We start from the raw sequence: 25,923 nt of genomic DNA, 5'->3' as shown, positions 1-25,923 counted from the left end.
ACATCACTGGCCATCAGGGAAATACAAATCAAAACCACAATGAGATACCACCACCTCACACCAGTGAGAATGGGGAAAATCAACAAGACAGGAAACAACAAATGTTGGAGAGGATGTGGAGAAAGGGGAACCCCCTTGCACTGTTGGTGGGAATGTGAAGTGGTACAGCCACTCTGAAAAACTGTGTGAAGGTTCTTCAAAGAGTTAAAAATAGATCTGCCCTATGACCCAGCAATTGCACTGCTGGGGATTTACCCCAAAGATACAGATGCAGTGAAACGTCAGGACATTTGCACCCCAATGTTTATAGCAGTAATGTCCACAAGCGCCAAACTGTGGAAGGAGCCTCGGTGTCCATCGAAAGATGAATGAATAAAGAAGATGTGGTCTATGTACACAATGGAATATTACTCAGCCATTAGAGACAACAAATACCCACTATTTGCTTCGACGTGGAGGGACCTGGAGGGTATTATGCTGAGTGAAATAAGTCAATCAGAAAAGGACAAACATTATATGGTCTCATTCATTTGGGGAATATAAAAATTAGTGAAAGGGAATAAAGGGAAAGGAGTGAAAATATCAGTGAGGGTGACCAAACATGAGAGACACCTAACTCTGGGAAATGAACAAGGGGTAGTGGAAGGGGAAGTGGGCAGGGGGTTGGGGTGACTGGGTGATGGGCACTGAGGGGGGCAGTTGGTGGGATGAGCACTGGGTGTTATGCTATATGTTGGAAAATTGAACTCCAATAAAAAAAAAATTAAAAAAACCCACAGATGCCAGGGACCACACCTGCAGAGACTCATATCAGTTGGTCCAGGGTAAGGGCCAGGCACCAGGAATTTTTTTAAGGCTCCTAGGTGGTTTTTATGTGCAGTAAGGATTGAGAATCACTGTATTAAACAATCCTACTTATCTCTCCATAGGTGAATCTTCTATATTGGTCTCCAAACCTAATTATCAGAGCCACCTGTAGAGCTTTAAAACCAGACATGGTGAAGCCCCACTGGATACGGTTTGTGATTCAGTGAGTCAAGGGGAGGGACAGAGATTTGATATTTTTAACAAGCCAATAAAAGACTAGCAGTTGCTTGCACATTCCCCTCTTTCTTTTTTTAAATTTAAATATTTTCTTTATTTATTTGAGAGACACAGAGAGAATTTGAGAGAGAGCACGAGTGGGGTGAGGGGCGGAGGGAGAAGCAGACTCCCACTGAACAGGGACCTTGATGTGAGACTCAATCCTGGAACTCCAGGATCATGACCTGAGTAAAAAGCAGATGCTTAACTGACTGAGCCACACAGGCGCCCGTCCCCTCCTTCTTGATTAAAAAAAAATTCTAGTGGAATTTTAAGGGAAAGCATCTTGTGGGAAAGAAAGAGTTTCTTAAAATAAATCAGTTTAGATTTGACAAGCTATCCACAAAACAGATTCTTACTTATTCATTCAGCAAACATGCTGTGTGCTGACAGAGCTAAGTGCTGGCAATATGACAAGTACAAGAAGGCATCTGACTTCTGGAAGATGACAGGATAGACACTGAACAGGTTATTGAAAAGGTGATATTTAATAAGTCTATACCAGTACAAATAAAAATTGTTAAAATGATAAAATTAAACAAAACAAGCAAATGAAGGTCTGGAGCAGGAGAGACTTTTGATAGATTCACCTTTTCTACTTTTTGAATGTTATATTCCTATTTTAGAAACTAGTTCATTTATTTAACAGAATTAATAAATTTTAGTTATTAAATCAGCCAAAAGTAAAATTAATTTTCAAAAACACTATGATGGAGGTCCTAACCAGTGTACTAAGGAAAGGTTTAGAATGAAAAAAAAACCAAATCTGTCATTATTTACACATGGTGTGATGGTGAACTGGTCAAATCTAAAAGAATCTACAAGGCATACTGGGTGGCTCAGTTGGTTGAGCGTGACTCTTGATTTCAGTGCAGGTCCTAATCTCAGGGTCATAAGATTAAGCCTCGTGTCAGGCTCTGCACTCACTGCTTAAAGACTGCTTCTCCCTCTGCCCTCCCCTGCACCCCCATTCTCTAAAATAAATAAATAAAAATTTAAATTAAGAAACCTACAGAATGATTATTAGAATTCATGAGAATTGCTAGTATTAGCCAGAATGTTAGATAAATATACATACACACACAATTATATTCTATACACCAGCAAAAAACATCAAAAACCCCACATTTTAAGAAAGGTAACATTTACAGTTGTATTTAGAAACCAAGCACCAGGAATAAATCCAACAAAAGTTGTACGAGACCTCTGTTGGAAAAAACTATAAACACCTCATTGAAAGGAAGTAAAGAAGACCTAATAATTAATCCTGATAAAAATCCTAGAGGCTTATTTCACTTGTTTTTATGGAACTTGACAAGTTGATTTCTAAACTGTATAAAAGCAAGGCAAAGGGTCAAGAGGAGCCGAGACACTTCTGAGAGCAGCAGTGTGGGAGGACTTGCTCTACCAGACACCAGACCTTATTATAAAGCTCTAGTGATTAAAACAGTGTAGTGCTAGCACAAGGACAAATAGATCCATGAATAGAACAGAAAGCCCAGAAATAGACCCAGACCCAGATTCTTGATTTATGACAACTGTGGCACTTCAAAGCAGAGGGGGGATTTTCAATACATGAATAGCATTCTCAATAAATGCTATTTGGGATAGCTGGCTGTCCATATGGAGAAGTGAAGTTGGGTTGTCTCTCACACCATACACAAAAATCACTTCCATGTGGGCTGGAAAGGTAAATGTGAAACAGTCAAGCTTATAAAAGACACAATAGAATATCTTGGTGATCTCAAGGTAAAGAAAAAAAAAAAAGATTTCTTAGGTAAGACGTGCACCAAAAAAATCCCCACTAAAAAATAAATTAAAAGATTAATAATTTCCATTACGTTAAACCAACTTATAAGTTCATTAAAATATGCCATTAAGAGAGCAAAAAGGCAAGCTACAAGTGGGAGAAGGTGCTTGCAGTACACATGACTAACAAAGGACTAATATCTAGAACATACATAAAGCCCTTATAAGTCAGTAAGAAGAAGAGAGATAACCCAATTGAAGATGGGCAAAGATTTATATGCACCAGCATACATAAAAACTGCTCATAGCAACGTTGTCTGTAATAGCTCCAAACTAGAAACAACTCAAATATCCATTTATGATAGAACTGGTAAAGAAATTATGGTAGACTCATACAATGGGCCACCCTACGTGAATGAAATATAAACAGACTTCACCAATATGCAGTAACATGAATAAACCTTAATACTCTGGAAAAGAAGCCAGAACAAAAAGAACTGTGTTCTGGATAGTTCTATTTATATAAAGTTTTTAGTAAAAACTAAATTACACCATTTAGAGATGCATACATGGGTGGTAAAACTATTTTTAAAAAGAAAAAAGTCAGGACAGTGGTTTTGGAGGGCAAAGGGCAAGGATTCATGATTCAGAAGTGGCATAAGGAAGGCTTCTGGGATCCTGGCCATGTTTTATTTTTTGAACTGAGAATGGTTGCAGCAGTATCCTCTTTACAATATCTTGTTAAGAGAATACATTTTTAATTTTACGTACTTCTCCATTGTGTATATTTCACAATTTAGAATGTGTCTCACAAGTGTGACTTGCAGGCTGATTTGGAAACCATTGCTGTGATCTACCGGAGCAGCCAAATCAGAAAATCTCACTTCCTCAGTAATTTGAGTCTTATGAATCTGAAAACTTGTTACACATTAGTCAATGACACTAATGATGATGATGATTGAGGAATCCGTACCTGCTAAATTGTTTATCCTGAGAACTTCAAAATTGGGCCTTTTATAAAACAGCAGTGATATTACTAGCTAATCAACGGCAATGAAAGCTGACATTTAATGAGCAGATGAATGAAACAGACACAAAAGGAAACAGCAACTCTTAGCAAGAATTGTGATTAAAATGCCCCTGATCTGAGTGGTCACAGACAAGAAGACTGCTACAGATGCTGTATAATGATTGCTTTGAAATAGTTCTAAGTTCAGATGCTCAGAATATATCACCATTCAAGTCTCAATTTGCTTCTATATTCAGGGCTACTTTGCTCCTCTACAGAGGCTGATGGAGTAAAGTGACAAGAAACAGGTGGAATATATTTCTCTTGCTATTCTGGGTGTGTGTAATACTGTTTTTCAAATAAATTAACTTCATATGTTAATAGGTGATAATGATGACTAGTTCCATTTTACTATAGGAAAATAAGACCTAGACAGGTTAAATGACTTGCCCAAGGTCACACATCTAGCTAGGAAGTAGCAGGGCTTAGGGTATGAAGTCACACCTGATTCCCAAGCTCATCTTCCTTCTCCACTATATGACACAGCTGCAACAGTGTGCACATCTCTTAGAACAGACAGCATCCATCCATGTGTAGACACACATACAGACAACACAGTTCTCTCTCTCCCTTCCATTTCTCCCCACCCCAGAAAGACAGAGAGAGAGAGAGAGAGAGAGAGAGAGAGAGAGAGAGAGAGAGAACTCTGTATATATAGATAGAGCTAGAAATAGGTATATACTTGAAGTTCTCTCCCTTTTATTTACCACTTTAGGTAATGATTGCAGGAAACACTTCAGGGAGGCATTTATAAATCAGAGTAGACACAGATTTTCTCACAAGAAAGCATTTTACATTGTCAAAATGGTGGAGTAAACAATAGTAATAATAAATGCTTTCAGTTAGATGTCAGCCCGGATTAAATGCTTGGCTTGTCTGGAAATAGCTATCTTTTCCCACCAGTTACATCCTTGTATTGTGTTCTTTTGCTGCTATCAAATGAGAGAAGAGGGAATAAGAAGGAGGGGGTGGAGAAAGAGAAAGAAAAAGACAGAGAGAGGGAGGGAAGGAAGGAGAGAGACAGTGTGGGGGGGATCCTCCTTAATACCCAGCTATCTGAGTAGCTAAAACTAGGTTAAATACAAAGTTTCATTTCAATTGACAAGGAGGTCACTGGGCCATTAGGTAAGTGGTTCAAATATCAAACATTCTTGTTCCACATCTCAAAATATCCTTGTCACCCCAAAGGTGGTGTTCCACAACAGCTCCAGAGGTGGTCCCCAGTGTCAAGAGTATCCAGCTGGTAAATCTCAAGGGAAGGTTTCCAGTCACAAAAGATTGAGGGGCAGAGTTCCAAAGGATTAGAATTATGGAGCAACTTCCCTCAACAGAGCTCTCCCAATCCAGCCAGGGGGACTTGGAGATTGGAGTGTCTCATTAATGCATGCTCCAGTTCTTGTCCCATTCACTTTTCCTACCCTTTTCCCTGAAAAACATACAAGTTGCTCCTGAGTTTCTCTCTAGAGTCAGATGAATTTCATACTCCAACTTGTCTTCTACCAATGCAGCACCACAGGATCAGATTTCATTCTAGAAATTTGTACAGGAGATACAAATGTCTCGTTTCATGACCCAACAGATGGTTTGAAAATATCTCAACCCTCTCCCCAAAAGACACATGAGGGTCATAATAGAACCTGACAATAATCCTAATGACAATAAAAAGGGGGGGGGAAGTACTAGAGAGGTGGATACAGGAACTTTGTCAAGACTGTGTTCAAACTGAAGCATGTATATGAAATAGTCTCTTTCAACAGCTGATTTCTGCCTTACAGACAAACCCTGTTGGAAGGGGAATTACATTCCTCTGATCAAGGTCTACAGTTTTAAAAGCCTTGAGGTCAGAAATGTTCTCTGGACTTGGCGGGTTCCTTTGCTCCCTAAAGCAGCTAGAGTCCCCCTATAACCTACCAGCCTATACAACAGTTACCCCAAAGATGGGCTTTTGTTTTGAAGTCTCACTTAGAACAGAGGGGCAGGATAAGGGAAATAATGGCTTTTAAACTCAGGGTGAATAAACCAGAAGGGGGTCTTATCCTCTTGGTGTTTATTTCTTGGAGCAAATTTCTAACCCTTCTCTGAAGCCCCCTGTTGAGATCAGGGACAAACAAGATGAAAGGGAGAAATCAGAGGAAACAGAACAAAAGAACTTCAACCCAGGATTCTGAGCCCTCAGTGAAAACACAAACAGGATGAGTCTGTGTGTTTGATTTTGTGTTGGCTGGATGTTGGGAGTAGTGTTAAGGAGGATACATCCAGCAAAGACTTGGGCTTTCTGAACAAGCTAAACCAAGTGTGGCAAAGTCTGACACCTGAAAGACTGTGGCTCACATTGCAGGCTTAGAGGCATGATGGTGGAGGCCCATTTCTCTGCTGGGAAGCAGAGTTTCTCTGCCTCTTACCTTGGCTCCACCATGACCCACCTGCTGCTTTGTTGTGAGGGGTCAAGGGACCTGGTTATATAGTCCACCCCACTCTCACTCACTCCACCTAAAACTCCCGATTGTATCTGGAAGGCTTTCTTTGGGTGCTACTGCATTCCATCTGCCAAACTGTTCATTTTCAGGTCTGCCTGGGCTCAGGAGCCAATCTGACAACTCAATTTCTTTTTAAGAGAAAGAAAAAGTACATGTCCAGGTAATGGCTACCTTACTCATTTTCATGTGGACAAGAAAAGTCCTTCCAAATACAAATGCATGTGATTGATATGGAAGGCATACATGCTTGCAAAGGGCAAGAAAACATCTCAGGATTCTTGGGAAGCTGGATCCCAGTGTGTGGTAGATCACAAGATTTTTCTTGACATCTCTTGGGCCAACCATCTTAACAACTTTTATGCAAATACCTCAGTCTTCTTTTAATGCTATCTTGGAAAAAAAAGACACTTTTGAGAATCTACTGCAATCTGTGGACCTTGTTCTGGAAACACACACACACACACACACACACACACACACATTTTTACATAAAACTTTAGGGAATTCACAGATCTATTAGAATCCATACACAGAACTTCCTTCAGCATCCGTGGGCCTAAAGTTAAAGAATCTCTGGCCTAGAAAAAGTTAATATTTATGGAGTATTTACTATATGTCGGGCACTATTCTAAGTGTTTTAAATAGATTCTCTCAATTAATCATAACAACCTCATAGGATAGGTACTATTCTTCTCCATTTTACTGACAAGAAAACAGTGGCAGAGAAAATCACTTGCTCTAGGTCAAACAGCCAGTAAGTGGCAGAGCCAGGGTTCAAGCCCAGGCCATCTGGCTTTGGAGCTCCTCTTCTTAGCCACAAAGTCACAGCTGTGAAATGAAACAAATGAAAGTAATTTTTTTCACACAGCCCCCCAAAAGCCCACCAGCTTCTTTTTCTGAGGGCATGGGCAGGTGTGTGGATAATTTGCCTCCCCACTGGGTAGAGAAGGGATGCCTGGTCAAGTAGTACACGGCTACTACTAATATTGTTCAAAATGAAAAATCAGTCTTCTACTTGGCTTCCAAAGAATAGGCCTTTGGCATTCACAAGAGCCCTTGAGGTTTGAGATCTTGATCCAGTAGTTGAGATTAGTTCCAGGGTCATGAACTCAAATACCTACAAGGTACTAGGAAAGTAATGCAAATATGAGATACAGGCTGGTGTAAGGCAGTCTGGAGAGAGGGGAACCATGGCCAACTGGAGAATATATGTCCTATCTCCGAACATTCACATCTAACAACAACCAAAAAAAAAAAAAAAAAATCTCAGGAAGGCCAAATTAAAGACATTCAGGATGTGGCCATCAGTCTATGACTTCTAAGCAGACCATTTTCTTCCCACTTTTTAGGTATTTCCAAGTCAGGAGTGCAGGTAATATAATCTGTAAACAAGGGAAACAAGCTAGCCCGTGTGACAAACAACAGAGTGATTTTCATTCTGTTAGAACTGTGCATTTCTGTGCTAACCAACTGAACAAGAGGTTACTGGCTGAAAGGCCCAGACTCCCCAGAAGAAGATGCCTCAGGCATAAGTGATAGTACCCATCACATACCTCATGCATAGGGCGCATTCAAGGTCAGATGCGTCAACAAACAATGGCAGTGGAACACTGACAGCAGCTCTGGCCTCCTGGTCAGCAGGAGGATCTGTGATTGAGAAAGCGGTAAGTCAGAGATGGACCAACCTTACTTTCACAGACAACACTTCTGAGGCAAAAGAACCGCATTCGTTTTTTAGCTTGCCGTTCTCACCCTGCCTCCCAGAGAGTAGATTCAGTGGCCACTGGGAATGGGATCCCCTGAAGAAGGCTTCAGGAGGTTTCTAGCAGCCCCACAGGAAGAGAAATGCGAGCAGGGAATGTCTAAGAGCCCTGGGGACTTGACTCCAATGCAACAGGCATCTCACTCAACAGCAGCAGGAGTAGCTGCCATTCCATGGACCAAGCCAGCCCTGCAAGGCTGGTACCGAATCCTGGCACTGCCAACCTGTCCTGTAAAGATGTGAGGCTATGGCTGCCACTTCTGATGTCTACCTCTGGGCACCATGCTGGGAAGGAGGAGGGCGAGGCCTGATCATATCTCCCTGCTCCCCCATTCCTGAGATGGAGATGAGGATAGGGACCAGTGGGCCTGAAAGGAGGTAATACCATTAAGGGCATGAGATGCCATTACTTGATACGGGGCCTGACCTCATGACTTGACTTTTACTAATTATCAGTGAGCCCTGGCAGTATGCTAGGAACTGTGCAGGCTCTCACAAAGGCTTCATAGTGCCCTGAGGTGGCACAGCTGAGTGCCAGAGCTAGGTGGCACACCCAGAGCCCTCCAATGGAGGCTCAGTAACCCGCATACGCTGGTGAGCCCCGGCACCTCATCCAAGCCCCTTTCTCCCTGGGTAGAGTCAGTACCTGGCTTTGAGGCTTTAGTGGGCACCTCTGGATCTTGGGTTCCAGTTTGACAATGCTTCCTTTTCTTTTCTTGGCATTTGCCAGCCTTGGCAGAGATAGCTTCTGCAGAGGCAGCGTCCCCCTTCTCCTCTCCTGCCTGGCCTTTCTGGTCGCCTTGCTGCCCCTCCCCCTCTACTTTAACTGGGTTTGCCAGGCTGCCGCAGTCTCCCCCTGCCGCTGCTTCTTCCTGACTAGAACAGTGTGGGAGCTCCGGATTTTCCTGGACGAAGAAAGAGCCAAATATTAGTATCACCTCAGGACCAGCATTGTTCTCTGACACTGCTACCCACCGGGGACAGAGAGAAAACCGCCACAGCCCTGATCACTGAGTGGACACACAGCTTAACTGGGGTGTGTGTGTGGTGATAAGACTATCTCCTACTTCTGGCCACAGGGCATCTGCAACGAAGACATGCTAGGCTTGGGTGAAACAGAGGAACTTCCCTAGGCAAGGAAAGAAAGGCATGTAGGGGACAGACACCCTGGGCTGTGGTGAAGGGGACAGATGTAGAGTGTGGCACCCACCCCTCTCCTAGCCAAATCTTGCCCCAGTTACCACCTGAGGGATACCAAGGCATGCAGTGAGAGTAGATCCTATCACTCAATCCTTCCGGCAGGTTTCACTGCCGTTCCAGGCCATCTGCCCCACCCCCAGCTCCAAAAGGACTTTTGCTAAGGCTTTGGCACAGGTTTGTTCACAGGCCTGTGGAGTTACCTCAGGTTCTAGAGCTCCGTGTTATACTAGTCAAAGCACTAGGGACAAGCTACTCTTTTGACTAGATTTTGGGTGAAAAGTCTGAAAAAGATACAAGTCGTTTGGGAAAACAATCATTATCTCTAGCCTTTTCAAGACTTTTTGTCCAGGAGAGGGTATTTGACAATGGATCTGGAAATAAATCCAATGACAGAGTGTTTGTGCAGATTTACCTGGAGAACCCTGAACTGTACTCTAAATCCATAGTCCACGGATCCACATGCTCATGTTGTTTTCTTGCCCTCCAACCCCTAGCCACCACCCCCCCAAATGGTAGATAGAAAATAGTGTATAGTCAGGAGAGTACAGTGAGGTAAGGAGAAGAAGGATGTAGTTTTTCACAGTATCTAACCTGGGGAGTTCAGGGGTTTTGCAGCACCCCAGCAGGGCTGCACCTTCAACTTTCCATGAGCCCCAGGCATTGTCCACACGAGAGTACACTGCTTCACAAAGCAAAGTTGGTGTAGCAGCCCAATCCCTCACTCCCCAGCTGGCTCACCCTGGAAAGCCAAGGGTGCTATTTTACCTCATTTCTGATTGAGCTGCAATGAGAAGTCACTCCAGGCACTTCTTCAGTTCACTATTAATGCTCTCAATCATGTACTAATTATTTCAAACATTACTGAAATGCACTAAGGGTCTCTGACTTCAGAAGATCTGCCTCCACTCCCACCCCCAAGCCCTCCTTTAAATCAGGCACACCTGCATTTTATCACTTCTCAGGAGCAGGGAGAGAAGCAGGGAAAATGTAAGTTTCCTGCCTATTAGAGAACCCAAGAAGCCATGGAGATCACAGGGCTTCCATACAGGGGAAGAACACATGGCACAAATGGAAGGTAGACTGTTGCCTCAAGGTGCCTCGGTTTTCAGTGCTAAATCCTGCCTTCACGTCTGGACTTCTGAGCCCCAGCTTCTGCCCACTTGCCCTGTTCTGGGAAAGCCAGAGCCTGGAGCCAATTTCTCCATGGTTCCCTATTCCCCTGTCTTCAAAAATGGGCATAAATGCCCGTCCTTCCTTCCAAGGACTTAACGCTTCCCCAATTGCTTCCCTCTTCCTGACTACAAATATGTACTGGAAGTCTACTGATGTGTAAGACACAGTGAGGGAATATAAAATTACTTCCACTTGGGGATCAAATGGAGTTGTCTCTGCACAAAGAACTCAGCTGGTGCTCAAAGACCAGCAGCTTGAACAAACAAAAAAAGCAGGAAAGGAGGGGTTGTTAGGCCTCTTCCCAGGCTCCGCCCCTAAGCTGATAAAGCCACCCAGACTGAATGGTTCCAGGGGAAGCAGGCCAACTCCTTTTTACTTCTATCAAATCTCTCTCAGCTGGATCTGACCAAGAACTGAAAAATGAAGGTAATGAATCCAAAAACCCCCGGGACCATGTCTGAAATCCAGTTTTATCTGTAAGAAAGAACCTTCTAGCAAAGAACACAACCGCTAGTGGCTCCATTTCTTCCTTCTCAGGAGCCGAAGGAGAGGTAGGGCTCACTCCCATGTTTGCCCACACAACAGCCAAACGAAGCATCGCGAGCGAGCTGGGCGAGTTGAGTTTTACCTGTGACAACTTTGGTAGATTATGACTGGTGCCTTCAGTAGCCATTGATTCTACGTGTTCCTTTAATCTAGGGTGAGGTGCCAACAACTTCAGGATATCGGGAAAATGTTCCTGAGAATCCCCCGGGACTGATGGTGAAAAGAAACTAAGGAGAAGCTGTGACATAAAACAGAAGACTTCACTACTTAAGTTTCTACAGGTGCTTGGGTGATGGGGGGGGGGAGGGGAGGGAAGGGGCAGGGGACATGAATTGCAGGGTGAAACTCCAGGGAGGCAGCCTGGAACCAGAGATCCCAACATACCAGGGCAGGGGGGGCTCCATTCAGCATACGTCAGAGGTACCTGGGGAGCTTATGAACACTCCAGATTCCAAGTTCCCACGCCTGGCTCCCCCAGGTCTGAAGCGTGGCCCCAGAATCTGGATTTCAAAAAGGCACCACAGATGCCTTCGTCACCCTAGCCAAAGTTAAGAACCATCACTCCCACACTACCATTCCATAGAAATATCTGCAGTGGGAATTCAAGACCTATCTAGGAGGAAAGAGACAGGGAGATAAAGGCAGGAGACGAACCCCATCGGGGGACCTGCAATCACGTCTATACACTCCCACAGGTAGAAGTTCACACGTCTTCTAGGTTCTTCCATGTCTTTCCCCTGCCAGCCCAGTTTGCTCATTCCTCCCTGGATTATCCTCCTTGGACCTTTAATCCCTTCCACAGTGAAGTGGTGGGAATAGCAGAACCCAGCCTCTCCTTCCTCATTCTGGCCTTCACTGTGCCAAGACTGTTGGGTAACTTCAAGGACTGGAGGCAGGCAGGTTCCAGTCTGGGACCAGTTTCCCTTGTGGCCAGAGAAGGTGGGGAGTGGGTGAGGGGACAGCTAAAGACCCAGAGGCCCCAGAAAGGCCTGGGAGTCAAGGATGAGTGCAGGCTTCCCCACGAGCTTGCTTCAATTCTCCCCTGTGCCAGCATGGGTTACAGACAGACATGTGTACATACTGCATGTAACATGACACACAAGCAGCTAGCTTCGCTTCTCACACATGTTGAAGTGTTTACCACTGGGCAGCTACTGCAGTACCTGGAGACCCACTAAAGGATGCTCCACACCCTTGCTCATTATTAACTGATCAAGGGGGTCTGACAAACCCTGACCATACTCTGTCCAGTTTGATTTGTTCCCTTGCTGGCCCCTAGAAGTGCCTTTGCAAGATTCCTTCAGATGTCAGCACTTTCCATGTAGCCAAAGCCCACTCAGTCTCCAAGGCTAGCTCCAGAGCTATACCTCCAGCCTCCCTGATCTCACTTGTCCGTTCGTGCTCTCTCCCGCACCATAATGGAGTGCCTCATATTACATGGTCTTGCCTTGGTCTCAAATTGTGCCACACATGGAAGTCTTTCTCTCTAACCAGAGGGCCAGCTTTTGGATGCACAGATGTCCAATACATACTTTCACCCCGGGTGGAAGTGAATGAGGACACTTCTCCATCCTGGGGCCCAGGCAGAGGCTGAGCATTCAAGCCCAAAGCCCTGAGACAGATCACTGTCTCCTTCCAGCTCTGGGAAACCCACTTTCCAGGTCTAAGGTGGTAAAGGAGCACGATGTGGAGGTACTCGCACCACCCAGGGCCATAAATGCCAGCTTTCAGAGGCCCCTCCTCCCCAGGAACCAAAGTTGGCCTTCAGGAAAGCCCTCCTGAGTGGCCCAACAGTACCAACCCACTTCTGAAGCAGTCTCCCTGGAACTCTCCCCCAAAGGGCATGGTGCTTGCTTGTCAGGATGAACACCGGGTGATGTACGCAACTGTTGAATCACTATGCTGTACACCTGAAACTAATATGACAGTGTATGTTAACTAACTGGATCGAAATAAAAACTTTGGAAAAGAGAGCATGGTGCTCTTCAGTGGCAGCCACACAGCATCCCAAGGTACAGGGTTAAAAGGGCAGAGCAAGGACAGGGTGGGAAGGGAGGCAGAGGGGAGAAATCAAAGGAAACAAGGCAGAAATGGCAACAGCACTTCACTTCTTACCTTTCTACCTAAGACCTCATTCTAGACCTTCCCAATGACTTTGGAAAACAAAATTTGGGGTCAATACAAATGCTAAAAAGAAACCCAGGCCTGGGAGTGTCTAAGGTAGCTAATTACTGCCAAGTGAACCTGGAACATCTTTGTAAAATCTTCTGCCCTGAAACTGGAAAGGTACAGTAAATAAGAACTGCTGAGGGCCCTCATCACAGTCAGTGGAAATTCACCTCTAAATTCTTGGCTCCGCTTCTGAACTCTGGGACACTCATTATGGGCAAATGCTCCCTTTTGTATTGTCTGGCATTTATAGTGCCTTGTATAACACAGGCAGCATTGGAAGGTCCTTGAGGACCGAGACTGTGGCTTATGCCTCTTTTCGTCTCCAGAGCTTAGCACAGCACCTTGCCCTGTAATGTTGCCCCAGAGAGAGGTCAACCCAGCTGATGACACTACAGCCTCTCAGGCCAAGTAGGAAATGGACGAATGGAGTAAAGAAACCCCTCACCCCTGGATCTGACACTTGCCTCTGTTGGCTTTTGCACACCCTTTCCCCGAAGTCAAGATTCTTCTAACTAACCTTTGTCTATCTCCCACCCCCAGAACTGGATGGTCCCATGGCTATTCTACACCACACCCTAGCAGTGACACCAAACTCCCTGGCATGTCCTCCTGGGACAGAAGAATGGAGGAATGGCTAAGAAGACAGACTCTGGAAGCAGATGGAGTTGGGTTTGTATGCCCTTTCATCAATCACCAGCTGCATGACCTTGGGAAAGTCACCAAGTCTTGGCTTCCTCATTTGTCTCATCTGTAACATGGGGATAAATAACATCACCTATCCTCATAGGGATGTTGTGGGGATTAAATTATATCCTCCACAGAAAGCCCTAGCACAGTGCCTGGTGCACTGGAAATGCTCGATAAATGTTAGCTGTTATTATTATTATTCACACCATAGACTACATTTAAGATTCAGGGAAGGGTCCACAGCCTGGAATGATTCTCTGTCACCAGTACTCCTCTCAAGAACACCTTGCCCACTTTCCCAAACCAGGTCAAAACAACTCTCTAGAGAAGAAATATGTGTGAGGCACAACCTCCAGAGCTCAGCTTCCCCTAGTTCATTGGTTCTGCTAAAGATTCCTTTCTGGGGCTTTCAGAAACCAAGCTCCCTTTCTTCATCCATGGCTCTGCCAAACCTCACTGGGAGAGAGGCACTTGAGACAGGTGGTGAGTAGGGGGAGGGGCACAAGGAGGCCAGAGGCTACCACTGATTGTCAGCATCCAACTTCCACGCCATTTGGCTACATACCATGGAAGCACACTGCAGACCAGTAAACAATGCAGACCAGGAACTGAGGATGCTTGAGCCCTTTACCAATGCTAACATTTCATGAATTAAAAAGCAAAACAAAATAATCACATTCTCCTGGGATTCAAGAGTTACAATGACTACTTGGATTATATCATAATGATCCCTGACTTACATTTGTGAGATAGTGTGTATTCTATTTCTAGCAAAGGCTGAAGGCTGGAGTTCTGCATATAGCAGGGGGAGATGGTGACCAACATTCCTGATGAGAAGCTGCCTGCCCTGTGTGGCTGGTGAAGCTGTGACTCAGCCAAAGCAAAGTTCTACAACTGCAGGCAGTCCCACACCCCTGACCTCTCATCAACAGCCAGATTCTCTTCAGTGAGACTCCATCCCCATGTTAACTTGTTTGGTTTGCTTTGGTTTGGTTTTCCTACTCACAACCCAGACTCTGAATCTAAGAAGCAAGAATATTCCTCAGAAGCTCCTCCAAAAATGCAGGAACTGCTCAATCCGATTGTGTATGCCAAGAGGCAATTGGCCCTTGTGTCTCCTTCCTGCCCCTTAACCAAGGGGGCCACACACTCAGGGCTTAAATGTCAGGGAGGGCAGTTCCCTCACTCCCCTCCCTGGAGAAGACAGAGAAGTGGGAGTCCACTGTGCAGCTGGACCTGACGTCATCTCAACTCACCCTCTGGGCTTCAGATCTTGCTCTTTTGTTCTTTCCATCGAGGGACACACAATATAGAAACTCCCTTAGTGCTTCCTCCACCTTGCCTAAGGTGGCTAAGGCTTGTGCTTTTCTGAAGTGTGCCTGGAAGAAAACATTAGCATTCAATCCTGTCCTTATTCACTTATTGACTTAAGCCAAACACTTAGCGAGTGTTCACTACCGTGTGAAGGGTTTTAGGACTACCTTATCTACAGCCCTATCATGTAGGCAAAATGTTCCAAAGCCCATTTTACAGAAGATAAAGCTGAGATCCAGAAAAGTGACTTGCCCAAAGTAACACAGCTGGTAAATTGTGGAATCAGGGGTTTAAGTCTGGGACTGATCAATACCAAAGTCCAATTTCCTAACCTCTGTGCCATACGACCTCCCCACTAACCCACTGTCGTATTGGAGGCATTGCCAAATGTAGCAGGAATCCTCATTTAAGCACATATTAGCCAGCTTCCAGGACCCACCCAGATAGGCCTTCCTACTAACTAGTCTGTCAAGTGGAGACCTAGTCCACATTACTGGCTGAGTGCTCACCTATACTAGCTGATCATTTTTCAGAAGAGGCCCAAAGGAAGGGACATGATCTCTCCAAGACTTCAAGGTAGTTAGTGGCAAAACTGGAACTAGAACTGTAGTCTAGGACCCCCAGAATGCTCTTCCCCACTAAACAGACTTCACTTTAGAGGGTTAGCCAGGGACTGAGGACTGGTTAATGCTTTCCCTCCTGTGGGCTCAGCTCACTTCTGTTCCCTTCCCACATCTCTAAAAAGTATAAAGAAGTTTTAGGAGCACCTGAGTGACTCAGTTGGTTAAGCATCCAACTTTTGGATTCAGTTCAGGTCCTGATATCCTGGCTCATGAGATCTAGCCCCGCATCCGGCTCCCCGGTCATTGGGAGTCTGCTTGGATATTCTCTCCCTCTGCTCCTTCCCCAACTCCCACTCCCTCTCCCTCAAATAAATAGATGACTCTTCTTTTAAAAAGTATAAGGTTTTAGGCCTCCCCGGGGTCCCTGCTCAACTGTCCTGGCAGAGAAACTCTAGAGGTAGCAGAGGAGCATCCTGGGAAAGAGGGGGGAACAAGAAAAGAGGTAGGAAGAGGGCTACACTCTGTGCTTCAGGACAGGTGGTCGTTGCAACTTGGCTAGGAGGGTATTGCTCCTGAAGTCATCTAGGGTGCCCCTGGGGGCCTGCTCCCTACACCCTTGCCTCCACGGCTGACCCTGAGTCTAACTTAGAGAAGGAAATGATCCAGATTGCAGCTGCTGGGCACTCCCAGCTTCCCCTCCTAACATGCTTCTACAGGCCCTGGGGTGGTGCCCTCTGGCTCCAGCCTAGCTACAGGCGCTGACAGGGATCTGCCTTCTCAAGCAGTGGCCCCCACTCCAAACCTCTTGAGGTCCTCCCCTGTGCCCCTCAAGCTCCTCCTGGAACCTAATCTCAGCTGATACTTGGGTGCTGACGGCTTCCCTCATTGTTCCTCTCTGCAGCATTTACCAGGGCCCCCGGAGAAAAGCTTGCATGACATTTCAGGGGGCTAGAAGGGATAAGTGTTGGAAGACTGGAGAGGACTCTAGGACCCCTCAATCATACCAAATAGCAACCCATGTACTCCACCTGCTCAGGGCAGCCAGCCCACCCACCAAGAGTTGTACCACCTGCAGGATATGTTGAGTACCACTGCACCTGGCTGGAGTGGCTGGAATAGGGCTGCAGGAGGTGCACTCCTCCCCTAAGGGGCATCCTGTCTCAACCCTCAAGACAGTACCATTCATTTTCTACACTGCTCTCCCACTTACCCCAGCACTTTGGCCAAATGAAACTCCTGTTTACTACTTCCACCAACTCTGATTTCACTGGGAAGTCACTTTTCCCATTTCATCTGAAATGGTCCACTACTTCTCAGCCCTGCTTCCCACTGTACTATGAAGGCTCCTACCCTTAGGCCCAAAGTTTATGGTGGGAGCAGAAGAAGGTGCAAGAGAAGTCCTCCTACCCCTAGGCAGCTTCCTCACCTGCACTGCTATAAAGCATGAAATGTTCTCACTGAAGCTCCTTTGGGTCAAGACTTCGACTTTAGTAAACTATAAATCTGTTCCTTGGGAAGGAGAACATACAACTCTGCCATCGCCTGTGAAAACCTTCTCATCAAAGAACATAAGGGATTCAGTCTGACACTAATGGCCCAGTATGCAGGTACACAAATGCTTTATCTGAGGTTCCCAGTTCCAGAAACAGTCTGATAATCTGAAGTTTCATAAGCTTGGCATAAAAAGTCATTAGGTGGCAAAACCTAACCTACAATGATATGGAGTACGTTATAATCTTTATCTCACTTAGTATGAACCTTCACTTAACGTACTGCAGAAATATTAGTGCGTATGCCTATGGGATGCTGTCCAGAGCTCACTGGGGGTATCACCTAGTATATGGTCTTTCTGAAATCAGAAGCATTCTGGACTCTGAACACTTCTGGCCCCATGGGATGCAGATAAGGGATCACAGATCTGGACATGGGTAAGGTGGATTTCCGAGGTGGCATCCTGGGGATTATGTAGAGAGAGCACTGCACTAAGGCCCAGCAAATGGTAGAGCTCCCAGAATGACCTCTTGGTCATGCTCACATGTGACCCTCACATCACACCCCTAGGAAGCAACTGGGGTGGAGAGCAATAGCTGTGCTTTGCAAATGAGGACACTTGGGGTCCAGAGAGTGAAGTAACTTCCCCGTGGTCACTTAGCTTGCAAGTAGTAGAGCCCAGGCTCAAACTTCATCTCCTAAACAAAATATTGACATGTGGCTAAGGTCCAGTCCTGAGGCCAGAGATGCAGCAAATGACACTTTGCATCCTAGCATCCCAAGAGGTGCTTAGCCTTTCTCTGACCATCCCTTCATGTGACCTAGATGTTTAGGGATACCAGCAGGCTGAGTGTATTAAGGACTCAAAATAACACAACCAGCCAGCAATACTTTTTTCACATTCTTCTTTCTACTGTCCATGAGAATGATAGAACATATAATGCTATGAGCCAGGCATTGTTCTAGGCATCTTACATATATTAGTTCGTGTAATCCTCACAATGAACCCTGTTAAGTACGTGCTTTGAATATCCCCCCATTTTATAGATGAAGACATGAGGCACAGAGAGGTTAAGTAACTTGCCTGTGACCACACAGCTGGTAGAAGTAGCAGAGCTGGGGTGGTCTGACTGCTAAGTCCATGTTCTGAAAAGTCATAAAGCCTAAGCTGTTCTGCAGGTCATCAGGTAAAGAAGTAAATTGGGGAAGAATCCAGTTCTTTGCAGACCCCTGAGTCACCCTTTGCCACCCCCAGCTCCTTTGCAAAGCCTTTTCCCTGCTTTGCTGGAGCCCTAGTGCCCCAAGCCCCCAGGGAGGTAGGGCTTCCTGCCAATTCCCGTCTATAGTACAACCCATTGCCATCCCTCTCATCCCACTCACCTTAAAACCCATTGGGCGGAGCTTACATGCTATTTCTGCATCATGCAGTGCGTCCTCATGAGACTCCAAGGTGAAATATATTTGAGACCGGTTGCTATAAAGCAGGTGGTCATTTGGAGCTGCCAGAATGAGGAGGAAAAAAACAGCTCTCATTAGTGGTCCCAGCACAAACACATAATAAGTCCTGTATGAGGATAGATCTTGAGCACATGGCACGTTATCTAGGATTTTTCTACTGGGGATCCAAAGGGTTAGCCTCGATTTCCAGCCCTGATATTTCCCTGCCTGCCACACCCCCCAGCCACTCTGGGTCTGAGCTTCCCCAACTATAAAGAACTAATTTTTTTAAAGTTTATTTTTATTTATGTATTTATTTTATTAGAGAGAGAGAGAGAGAGAGAGCAGAGGGAGAGAGAGAGAGAGAGCAGAGGGAGAGAGAGAGAATCCCAAGCAGGCTCAATGCCCAGGGCTCCATCTTACAACCCTGAGATCATGACCTGAGCTGAAATCAGGAGTTGGGATGTTTAACCAACTGAGCCACCCAGGTGCCTCATAAAGAAATAATTTTTGCTCCTTTCTCAAGCAGATCCTTACAGGCCCTGTGGGGTCAGGGGTGCATTAACAGCTCTGACATAGAAGAAACCCTGGCCCCCTACTTTGTGACTATGCATGGCTAACTGGCAGCCTGGCTTCTGAGTGAGGTATCACCCACGAAGAAACAGGCCAGGGACAAGAGAAAGGGAGATGGCCAGATGTGACCCCCATCATGTCCACCAGGAAGACAAGTCCAGGTTAGTCTTCTAGTGACATTGGCAACTCTCTGTCTACAGAGCCCAGTGCATATGAAGTTTCTCTGAATGCACTTGGAAGGTCATCACATTAGATGGCCAAATGTGAGTGAACCTAAACAAGGCTGCTGGGAAAAAAGTGAGCTTGGCTCTCACTAACACTATGAATCACTAGATGCCAGGGCTGGACAGGCATTTAGAGATCACCTGGCTCAACCAAACCATTCTTCAGATGAGGAAAATCAAGCCCAGGGGGCAGAAAGCATCCACTCCAAGTCATACAGCTAGCTGGTCAGACTTTGAAGCTTTTGAAGCTGGGGTGGGGGACATGTTCATTTTTTTTAAGGTGTGCAGTACTTAAAATAATGAGACACTGGCCACCTTCCAGCACATAGATACTCGCCTCCTGGAGAGGCCCCTTACTTCTTAAAACGGTAAGGCCGGGATCCCTGGGTGGCGCAGCGGTTTGGCACCTGCCTTTGGCCCAGGGCGCGATCCTGGAGACACGGGATCGAATCCCACGTCGGGCTCCCAGTGCATGGAGCCTGCTTCTCCCTCTGCCTATGTCTCTGCCTCTCTCTCTCTCTCTCTCTCTGTGACTATCATAAATAAAAAAAAAAAAAACGGTAAGGCCGTCATGATTTTGTCACCCTGACCGCTCATATTAACAAAGGTGAAGGGAGAACCCCCAGGGGAAAAGTGGTGACGGCGACAAAGGAGGAGGAAGAGAGCGGGAAGGGGCTTTCCTGGTCCCTTTGGTTCTACAGCACTCGCCCGCCCAGTTGCACCTGGCTATGTGCCTTGCCTGGGCACAGGACATGCGTGGAGGGAGGGGTCTCCCTATTCCTCGAGTGCCAGCCTTGCACAGCCAGCCTACGCTCCTCCCCTCCCCCCACCCCGCTACTTGTTGCAAATTCGGGGAGCGACTCCACACGTGGAGCCCCGAGCCCACTCCCTCCTCCACCCGTCGGGAGTCGGTCGGGCTCAGGGTGCCCACGGATTCCAGAGTCCCAGCTGCCAGCCCGGCCACCTAGGAGGCCCCGCCCGCTTCCAGCGCCAGACGCCGCGCCCCGCCGGCAGAGCTCTCGGCAGCTGGACCGAGCTGGGCATTACCGGCTCCGCGCCTCGGCAGCCACTTCCTGGGTCGGGACGGAGGATCGGTGGGAGCCTCTCCTCGAGGGAGCTTGGGCGCCCCGCTGCGGCCAGAGCCGCGGGGCTGCCCACGTTGCCCTTGAAGCTGCCAAGCCCACCCGCCCTCCGGCCCGCAGCGCGGCAGCGGGGGACCGAGGCGGCCCTTCCCCCCACTGCCAGCCCACGGTCCCCGGGGATCCCTGAGCAGTTGCGCCCCGCGGGCGCCGGCCGCGCTGGCGGGGTAAGGGTTCGAGGAGAGGGCGCAGGGTGCGGGCGGGGCGGGGCGGGGCGGGGCGGGGGGGGCATCTATTTCAGCCGAGGACCGTGTGATAGGAAGCGGTGACAATGAGTCACAGGGCAGCGGGGCGCGAACGCTCCCCTCCCCCCGCACACGCTCGCGGGATGGTTTCTGAGGCGAGCGTGGCCCACTTCGGTTACCTCAGCCGTTACACAATCCCGCCCGCGCGGAGGAGGGGCCGCCCTGCCCGGGCCGCTCGCGGCCCTTATGCAACCAGTGCTCTCCTGACCTAATTCCACGCCGGACCCACCCCACCGGGAGCCGCGGCCCCGGAAGGGCCAACTCTCGCCGCCGCCGCGGCCCCGGGGCCGGGCGGGAGCGGGGGACGCCCGCGCCGACCGAACGTCGCGGCCCCGGCGCGAGCGTGAGAAGGGTGCGAAGTTCCTCCGCGGGCGGGGAAGGTGCAGGCAGGTGCAAGGAGCCGGGTGCGGGCAGGAAGAGGCCGAGGCGACCGACACAGGGACCGCGACCCCGCGCACGAAACGGGGAGACAAAGATGCCAAAGGCCCGCGAAAAGAGACAGACAGTGACCGAGACAGAAACCGGCTGGGAGACTCGGGATTATGGGCTATGAGGAGACACAGGAAAAGACAAAGAGCGACAGAGACAGAAAGGGCCATAAATTGGTAGCGACAGAGACCAAGTCAGAGACGGAACTCCAGACACCCCTCCCCCACTCCGGTAACGTCCCCCCTCTCCGTCCACGGTCGCCCGTGTCCCCGTGGGCCCCAGCCCACCACCTCCCGACTCCGACTCCCCGTCGCGTTCTTTCCCGGCCGCGACCGGTGGGCTCACCTAGGCGAACCGCCTCGTTGTACTTCAGCAACGCCGCCTCCACCTGGCGCTCTCGGTACAGCCGGTTGCCCTCGTGCCGGAGTTGCGACGCCCGTGCGGGGCCGGGGAACAACTTGCCCAGGAGGCCGCTGAGCACCACGTTGACCCGCAGCGGCGGTGGTGGCGGCGGCGGCGGCGGCAGCGGCTGCGGCGTTTCGGCCGCTTCCGCCTGCTGCCCGGCTCTCCGGACCCCGCGGGCCCTGCTGGCGGCCACCATCAATGCCGAGAGCTTAACCCCGCACAGAGCGCAGCGCCGGTCGGCTGCCCTCCCGCGTTCCAGGCACAGTTTACAGAAGGTGTGGCCGCACGACAAGGACACGGGGTCTGACAGAAATCCATTGCACTTCCGGCACTTGAAACCGTCCCACACTTCGGTGGCCTCGGCGGCGGCCGCTGTCACCCCTGCCTCCTCCGCCACCGCCTCACAGCTCGCCGCGCCGCTCCCGTCCGGGGGCGCCGGCGGCAGCGCCTCGCTTTCTGAGACTTTCTGGGCCAGGCAGCGCACCAGCTGTTCCAGCTGCTCGGCCACCAACTGCTGCCGCTCGGAGAGCTGCCTGTACACCTCAAGGGCTTCCTGGAGGCGCCCCCCAGACGCCAGGGCGTCAGCCTGCTGGAGCAGGACTTTGCTCTCGGGCGTCGAGGTCTCGGGAGGCTGCTCCTCCGGCCCCGGCTCCTGAGTGGCTAGAGGAGCGGGGCCTTTGGTAGCCGCCTCCGGCTGGGGGTCGGTAGCTACGCGGGCCGCTGATGTCGCGGGCTCCGCCGGCTCCGGCTCCGCCAGTTCTAAGTTGTTGCCGCCGAGCTCGGCGGGCAAGCTCAACATCTGTCCAGTCTGAAGCGAATCCATGGCGAGAGGCAGGCGCACAGGGAAGAGGCGTCTAGGGCTAGAGACCTAGAACAGAGAGCGACGGCTGAAGGGAATCCAGGCTGCCACGGCCACAGCGTTGCCGCGTGCCGGTCCTTGCCGCGCCTCCGGGAGCTCCATGCCGGCCGCCCCGCGCCGCCGCTAATAACTGTCTTGTCTCAGCAAAGTGTTATATAAGACGGTACCACGTGACGCGCCGCCACGCCGCTCATTGGCCGGCGGCAGGGAAATTGTTACAAAACCAGACAGTTTTGTAACAGTGTTGCGATTGCTTCTCTTGGCTTCGCTTTTCTTGGCTTCTTTTTGAGGTTGTTTGTGTGTTTACTCTCCCCCTTATCCCCCCCCTCACAATGTGGTTCCTTTTCTGAGGAGAGGCAGGGGAAGAAAACCCAAAGTTTTCTCTCAGGCTTCTCCGTCACCCGACCGTACCGGATCCCACCCCCAGACCCGCCAGCAAACAGGTCCCCTCAGCCAGCCGCTCGCTAGCGGCCCTTCCCCCAACCCACCCTCAGAGACGCCGATCTCGCGCGCAGCCCACCTGGTCTCTGAGAGGCAGAAGGCTTGCCCTCCTAGGGGCTACGGCTGACGTCTGCGAAGGGAAGCGTGTTGGGACGGTCCCCCGGGAAGCCCACAACGCCCCCCCCACTCTAGTTCCGGCCCTGGGAGTCCCGTCCCGGCTGCTCACATTAGGGGTCCCTAATCGCCTTCCCCGAGGGCTGCCCCCCCAAAGGTAGTGAGTGTAGTCGTCCGAGGGTGCTTGCTCTTCTGTACTGGGAGCCACCCGGAGCAGGGCGGGCCCGGCGGGCGCAGAAGTTGGGTGGCGCTCGCCAAGCGGTGAGGGACGCGTCAGGAAGATGCGCTTGCCGCTGGAGCCCCGGGAAGGCGCCTCGCGTGCCGGCTCCTCACCTCGCGCGCCAGCCAGAGCCGGAACCTGCGCTGAGGGCGGGGGGAGGTTGGGCACGCGGTCCTGGGGGCTCCCGGCCCCTGGCCAAGGGGCGCGGCCCTGAGAACTTGGCCCGCTGGGCTCAGTGGGTGCCCTGGGGAGGTGGGAGAACCGCAGGTGGGACTGAACCCGAGGGCGCTCCTGGGGGGGGGGGGAAGTCCATGAGTCCCGAACAGCGGGGCCAAGTCGCCTCCAGGGTCGCAGCTCCCGAACGTCGGCGTGTCACAGCGGGGAGCTGCTGTGTGTGCGCCCTGGGCCGTGGTGCTGGGGCGCGAGGAGCCAGGCGGCCTCGAGGGTGCCCCCTTACTTCCAGAGGGCCAGTGTGAACGCTCGCGGGATCTCTCCCCGCACACTCCCCCTTCCCCCCCCCCCCCGCGCGGTCCTCACACTTCTGACGGGAGCCACCAGCACGAACAAATAAGGCTTAGAGACCTAGAGGAATACTGCACATCCCCCAAGGCCACGCTGCCGCGAGCAGAGAGGCGGGGGCTGGGCTTGCCTGGCTCCGTTAGCCTCCTCGGCTTGCGGGCTCCTCGGCTTGTGGGCTCCGAGCGGAGCCTCGCCTGGAGCCTCGCGCTGGGGCCACGCGCCATCCCAGTGCCTGAGGACCTACAGCTGGCTCCTGCTGTGGCCATTTCTTAGTTGGGTGACCTTGGGCAATGACCTAAGCTCTAGGAGCGGACGTTTTGGGTTCTGAACACATGCCAGGGATGATCTTAGTCGGGATAAAGTCATGTTTCAGAGCTGGGGACCACCGGCTCCGTCAGGGCTCTTTTAGGCCATTAATGTCCCGTGGAGTCAACATTAGGTCCCAAACAAGTACACTGTCATGCAGTGATATCTAGAGCCTCCCTCTGGTGAGACAGGACTGGGGAAAGGGTCAGAGGGGAAAGTGACCAAGAAAAGAAACCAAGGAATGCAGGATGTAGCCAGGAAGGCATAAGGCGCTCCTAGGAAAACTTAGCTTGCAGCCTTGGCTTTGCCATGACTCGCTCGCTATGAGACTTCAGGCAAGTTCTCCACTCAGGCCTTAGTTTCTCCTGATCTCCAAGGTTCCCTCCAGCCCTCACCTTCAGTGGCTTCTATCCTAAGACTGAAATTTCATGACACCAACTCAACTACTTAAGTACAAGACTAGTCCAAATGCTATGTGCTATGTGTGCGGTGGGGGGGGGAGGGGATGGCTTGGACAAGGGGGTGAAGTCAGCAGCAGCAGCATTAGTAGGAAGGCAGGGTGGCTAGACTGCTGTCCTCTTCATCGGGGTCAGGCCTGAGCTAGCTTTTGAAGATAGAGAAGTCAGGGGACTGGCCAAGAGGGGAGGAGATGGCCATGCCAGGCAGTGGAGGAGAAGCTGGGGCTCCCAGTAACGTACTAAGTAAGGGAAGCTCCTTTCACCCTTCAAATTCCCCTGCTGTTGAATAGGCTCTGTCTTAGTCCATTCAGGTTGCCATAACAAAATACCATCAACTGGGTGGCTTATAAGAAACAGAAATTTATTTATCACACTTCTGGAGGCTGAACAAGATCAAGATCAAGACTCTAGCAGATTCGGTGTCTGGTGAGCGCCCACTTCCTGGTTCATAGACAGCCATCTTCTGGCTATGTCCCCAAATGGTGGAAGGTGAGGGGATCTCTCCGAGGTCTCTTTTATAAGGGCACTAATTCCATTCACGAGAGTGAGAGCCCTTTTAACTTAATCACCTCCCAAGGGCTCCAATTCCAAATACCATCACATTGGGGATTAGGTTTCAACATATGAATGGGGTGGGCAACACAAACATTCAGTCCAGAGCAGACAAAGCAGACAGAGCAGACAGACTTCAGGAGTTTTCCATTGTATTTGCATATCAGGACTGCCTGTAGGATAACACCGAATGGGCTTCTATTGAATTTTGGAAAACATTACCGCAATGACTTTCTTTCCTTCTTTATTTAAAGTAAACAAACATTACCTCGAAATACATTTGTGGACCAACTCGAAAGTGTCCTACTCAAAACTTCCTCAACTCTGCTCTTCACTCATTGGAGTTCCCTACAAGGAGGGGAGAGGAGAGATTGACAACAGTTTTTCAGATGCAAATATTCCATTTGGAGTGCCTGGTTCTTCAAAGCTCCATTTATTTTGTTAGGATGCTAAGGTGTGGCTGGGATGCTAAGGATGCCACCGTGTGGCTAAGGTTAACGAGAAGGGAAAAAGCAAGGGTTGATCTGCACCCCATTTCCCAGTGACTACAGCAAATTTTCCAACTGGGCACCGAGGAACCTTTCTGGGCCCACAGGAATCAGCTGGCAAGGCTCTACCCTAGCTCCCTCTCCCAGGGCAGCACTGCAACTGTCTGTCTGTTTTGTAGTGAGCTTTGGGAAGCCATTGAAGAAAGGCTTTTTCTTTTTCTTTTTTTA

At 49.4% G+C, this 25,923-nt stretch overlaps 1 protein-coding gene across 7 annotated transcripts in view; it reads right to left on the bottom strand.

Annotated features, from left to right (window-relative positions):
- The window catches only part of LONRF3 (LON peptidase N-terminal domain and ring finger 3), a 39,291-nt gene extending 16,584 nt beyond the window's left edge, over nt 1-22,707 (bottom strand). For 2 of the 7 annotated variants that reach the window (XM_041740729.1, XM_041740730.1), the window contains exons 1-6: nt 21,679-22,707; nt 18,667-18,785; nt 15,175-15,297; nt 11,142-11,297; nt 8,787-9,045; nt 7,932-8,025 (exon numbers count right to left, since the gene is read on the bottom strand). In XM_041740729.1, coding sequence (XP_041596663.1) covers nt 7,932-8,025; nt 8,787-9,045; nt 11,142-11,297; nt 15,175-15,297; nt 18,667-18,785; nt 21,679-22,561 — 1,634 coding nt within the window. In that variant the 5' untranslated portion in view covers nt 22,562-22,707. The remainder of the gene's footprint in view (nt 1-7,931; nt 8,026-8,786; nt 9,046-11,141; nt 11,298-15,174; nt 15,298-18,666; nt 18,786-21,678) is intronic. The other 5 variants (XM_041740732.1, XM_041740733.1, XM_041740735.1 and 2 more) reach the window with 3 other exon arrangements.
- Nucleotides 22,708-25,923: the final 3,216 nt, after the last annotated feature.

This window comes from Vulpes lagopus, chromosome X (assembly GCF_018345385.1).
Source record: "Vulpes lagopus strain Blue_001 chromosome X, ASM1834538v1, whole genome shotgun sequence".
In the NCBI taxonomy this organism is placed as follows: domain Eukaryota; kingdom Metazoa; phylum Chordata; class Mammalia; order Carnivora; family Canidae; genus Vulpes; species Vulpes lagopus.
This window is presented reverse-complemented; position numbering and strand designations above follow the sequence as displayed.